Here is a 4,958-nt window from a genome sequence, read left to right as displayed (position 1 = left end):
TCCCCACAAACTTTGCTTTTGTGACTACGACAGTGATATTTTGAAATTTACATATTTTCCAGAACATTCCAGATAGATTCAGTGCTGAGTAAACTTGGAGTAACTTCTAGAACTTTCTAGAACTTTCCAGTAATATAAATAGTAGTATAAATACAGGGGCCTTAATCCCACCAGTTCAGTTTAGTTCCAGCTGCCTAAGTGGATACATATCTGCATTTTTCTGAGATGGCATCAAGGGGCTGCAAGCATCCGGGAGACGCATTTTGCTATGTCTGCGGCCAATTTATCAAGACAAGAGCGAAAAAGTACTCCATGGAAGCATCTGCTAAGATGTGTGAGGCCTACAAGGCATATTTCGGCATGCCTGTCGGGGATCAAGACAAACCCTGGGCACCTCATTTCACCTGCGAGCACTGCAAAAAAACTCTGGAAGGTAAGATGGACAATTGTTGCTCGGAATTTTATGTTATAAAATTTGTTCTTATAATTCGTTTATTTAGCAGACGCCTTTATCCAAGGCGATTTACAGAGACTAGGGTGTGTGAAGTATGCATCAGCTGCAGAGTCACAACTACATCTCACCCGAAAGACGGAGCACATGGAGGTTAAGTGACTTGCTCAGGGTCACACAGTGAATCATTGGCTGAGGTGGGATTTGAACCAGGGACCTCCTGATGACGAGCCCTTTTCTTTAACCACTGGACCACACAGCCTCCTGTTAAAATTTTTAAAATTGTAAAAGTTTTTAATTTTAAAATGTTTTACAATTTTCAATGTTATTGAAAAAATATATCATATATGAAAAATGTTGCGAGAATCTCTTACACATTAGTCATGGGTGAAATAAATGTATTTTTGTAGGATGGTACAGAGGGGAAAAGAGAGCCATGAAGTTTGCTATCCCAAGAATTTGGCGGGAACCCACTGACCACTCATGCAACTGCTACTTCTGCATGGTGGACCCTTCCAAACGTCGGAATGGCAAGAATGCACCTGCTATCACGTATCCGGACCTTCCTTCATCCATTGCCCCAGTGCCACACTGCCATGAGCTCCCCGTACCCACTCCTCCGGAGAGAGAGCAGTCGTCTTTAGAAGAGAGCAGCAAGTCAGAGAGCGAGGAAGACGTTGTAGATCCAGATGACAATTTCAGAGGTGGAGCTGAGGAGAGAATCCCATACTACCCCAACCAAAAAGACCTCAACAACTTGATTAGAGATCTTGGTCTCACCAAGTCCAATGCCGAGCTTTTGACGTCTAGGCTCAAGCAGTGGAACTTGTTGGATGAAAGTGTGCAAGTCGCAGATCAGAGGAAGCGTCACCAACCTTTTTCCAGCTTCTTCACCTGTCAAGATGGGCTCTGCTTCTGCCACAATGTGACCAGTCTGTTTGAGGCAATCGGAATCACCTGTAACCAGAATGAGTGGCGCCTCTTCATTGACAGCTCATCCAGGAGCCTCAAAGCCGTGCTGCTCCATAAGTACCCGTCTCTTCCCCTGGCTCACTCGGTGCACCTCAAAGAGGATTACAACAGCATCAAGACCTTGCTGGACGCCTTGAAGTATGATGAGTACGGCTGGGACCCCCGGAAGGTGCTGATGCCACCACTGCACATCAAATTGGGCCTTATGAAACAATTTGTCAGAGCTCTAGATAAGGAGTCGGCAGCCTTCAAGTACCTTCAAGACTTCTTCCCTAAGCTGTCTGAGGCAAAGGTCAAAGCCGGTGTCTTCGTCGGACCACAGATAAAGAAAATCCTGGAGTGCAATGAATTCCCCAAGAAGCTCACTAGTAAGGAGAAAGCGGCTTGGAACAGCTTTGTCGCAGTGGTTCTGGGCTTCCTGGGCAATCACAAGGCCGAAAACTATGTGGAGCTGGTTGAGACTCTGGTGAAGAACTACGGCACAATGGGCTGTAGGATGTCCCTTAAAGTCCATATCCTTGATGCTCATCTTGATAAATTCAAGGAGAACATGGGAGCGTACTCGGAGGAGCAAGGTGAGCGCTTCCACCAGGATATACTGGACTTTGAACGCTGCTACCATGGACAGTATAACGAGAACATGATGGGAGACTACATTTGGGGGCTGATTCGTGAAAGTGATTTACAGTATAATCGTAAATCTCGAAAAACTACTCACTTCTAAATCTTTTGTAGTCATTTATGTATTACTTTAGTATAAATACATGTTAATTTGGATTCATATGTTGTTTTTTTCTGACTTTATGTGAACGAAAAGACACAAATTCGCCCGTTTTCTCATTGGAAATAGGTAAATTTCAAAATATCACTGTCGTGGTCACAAAAGCAAAGTTTGTGGGGAATAATAGCCATTTTCTATACTTTTGAGGCATAAGCAATTAGGAAATAACACTTACTACCCAGGAACAAAAATTGTGTTACATATCAGTAGCTGATGAGTCATGCATCCTCACGGGGGTTTTAAATATAATAATAAAAGACGTGGCGCTTTTATCCGCGCCGCAAACAAAAATACAAATAATAATAATAGGGGCGGGACACTCTGCCACACTCTGGCATCGCATGAATAAACCTAGTGAAGCAGCGGATATCATCTAAGCTTCATTTTTGCAAAGATATCAACCAGGACATCAAAATCAAGGTTTTTTTTTTTTTACCAATGATTTTTCAGTTGCCATTACAAGCAGATCATGGTCAGATCATGGTCCTGGAAGTTCGTAAATAGGTTTTAAACAAACTTAAAACAGAAAACGGATGTTCATTGCTTGCAGTGGTTACTGGAAGAGTGATTACCTTGATGATTTTTAGTAATATGTAAGTATAAGTAATAGCAAGTATCCTTTGGGAGTTGTACCAGCACAACACAGAATAAAAACTACCGGTGACACGAGTTTAGCCTTTCATTCCCCTCTTCAACTCAGTAACTTCTTAATTAGTTAAAATGGCACAGGCTATCAGGGCCGGCACCAAGTTTTTGTGGGCCCCACCCACCTTCACCCCCAAATCAAAAATATTTTTCTATCAAAAAGTTTTTCATAATCAGAAGTGCCTCGCTAAACTGGACATGCCTGGAGACATGAGTTTTCCGATTTAAAAAAAAAAAAATTGTAATAAATGTGTACAATAGGCCTATACACAAATCAAATGAATACCTGTAGCACACGTTCTTTTTAGCCTACCGGTAACACACAATAAATCATGCTGCTGAATTTTACACATTACTGTACAAACTGAAAATAGTAACACAAAAAAAACAAAAAAAAAAAGTTTAATTAAAACTACCGGCTTACTTAGTACACAAGTAACAGAGAACAGAACACAAACTTTCTGTATTTGTGTGTTGCCTGGGTGCTGATGCCGGCCCTGGCTAGTATTATTTTGTTATTTGCTTAGTTGCTGTGATGTGATAGATCTTATAAGCTAAGCACTTTTACTGACAAGTTCCCAGAACACATCATAAACACCTGAACAGAATTATTAGTAAAGCTTACCTTTCTCTTTTGCTTTTTGTAATACAACGTACACAACAGCTGTACTCTTTAATTTTGAACTTCAACAAATACAAATTATTAATATAACTGGGGAAAGGCTGTTGCTATGACATTTATTTAGGCAGAACCATTTTAAAACATAGTAGCATTGCAGCTTTTGGCAAGAAAAAAAAGAATGTTTCATTCAACAACGTTACATTGTCAGGCTAGTCATTGCACTTTTCGATGTCCCGAAGCATGAACACTTTCCTTTAAGCCTTTTAACTTCTCACAGAAACTGCCATTTGGGGGCCCCCCTGGTGCGCTTGGCAGGGGCCAGGGTTGGGATGGTGGACTATGAGATCTGCCAGCCAGGGCGGCAGAGAGAAAAGCACATTTATCATTTAAACCTCCTGAAGCCCTGGTTGCAACAAGAGGCATTGGAAGTGGCGCAAGCAGATGACGTCACAGACCTGGGAGCTGATCTTTATGTTTGACAAAAACAGGGTTGTTGCAGATTGGGGACAATCTGACACTAAAGCAGAAATGTTGGGCTCAGGGGCTGGTGGTGGCGTTTCCTGATGTGTTTATCCGGTCCCGAGGCAGACCCGAGTAGCCCATCATCACATCGAAGTTGAGCCAGGGGCGCAAGTTCGCTAGGGGTGGGTGGATGGGGGGGGGGGGGGGGGTCTGAAGCCCTGTAGGAGGTTGGGTGAGGGTGTAGATCCCTCTGAGTGGTGAGGAAGCAGGTCTTGTGGGGACAGTCGATCAATAAAAATGACGTTCTGTTATTCTTTCGCTCTTGCCCTTATAGGATACAACACAGCAGGAGCTCTGCTCGGAGAACTTGAGTAAATACAGAACGACAGTGACCGGAGCAAGTAAAAGGCAAGGAGGCCAGCAAATGAAAGCTTTTGATTTATAGATTATTATGTATATACCTAAATGTGTATAAGCAACTCAGGGGGATACCATTTCTGGTAGCAACCCTGAGTATATCCCTGGTGCCACCCTGCCAGGGTATAAATAAATCTTGTGTGCCTGCGCGGGTGTTTCAAAGACACTTTCTGACTCCTGTGTGCTCAGTGAATCACCCACACCCTCCCACACATGCATACCTCACAGTGCCCCACATCACCATAATCAGCCATCGACATTTAAGAATTTTAATTAAAATTTGCCTTTGGGTAGGGTGAAATGGTGAATAAAATGACACCTGGGCAAAGCCCCAGAGTGAACATTGATTGTACCGGTAGTAACCAAATGCACAGTGGAGTCCATGAAGCACATACAATGTGCCTGAGGAGCTTGAGAACTAATGAAGTGTTTGGGGGGGAAGGGGGGCTTCAATTGAGAGCACAAGGATTGAGATAAGATATACATTATACGCATAATCATGCTTAGGTTACAAAAATGTATTATTACCTTTATACAGAACCTTGTGTTGTCAGTGTGTAATCTGTGGTGGATCAAGCAATTATCACTATTTTGCTTGTTAACCCTTG

General features: G+C 42.8%; 1 protein-coding gene across 1 annotated transcript; it reads left to right on the top strand.

Moving 5' to 3' along the window:
- The first annotated feature begins 261 nt into the window (after positions 1-261).
- Positions 262-4,378, top strand: LOC131736994 (uncharacterized). Its single transcript, XM_059023403.1, has 4 exons — positions 262-433; positions 862-1,480; positions 3,749-3,794; positions 4,268-4,378. The coding sequence occupies exons 1-4, from the start codon at positions 313-315 to the stop codon at positions 4,376-4,378; spliced, it is 897 nt and encodes a 298-aa protein (XP_058879386.1). The 5' UTR covers positions 262-312.
- The last annotated feature ends 580 nt before the right edge of the window (positions 4,379-4,958 follow it).

The sequence above is a fragment of the Acipenser ruthenus genome, chromosome 4, assembly GCF_902713425.1.
Source record: "Acipenser ruthenus chromosome 4, fAciRut3.2 maternal haplotype, whole genome shotgun sequence".
Taxonomy (NCBI): Eukaryota; Metazoa; Chordata; class Actinopteri; order Acipenseriformes; family Acipenseridae; genus Acipenser; species Acipenser ruthenus.
This window is presented reverse-complemented; position numbering and strand designations above follow the sequence as displayed.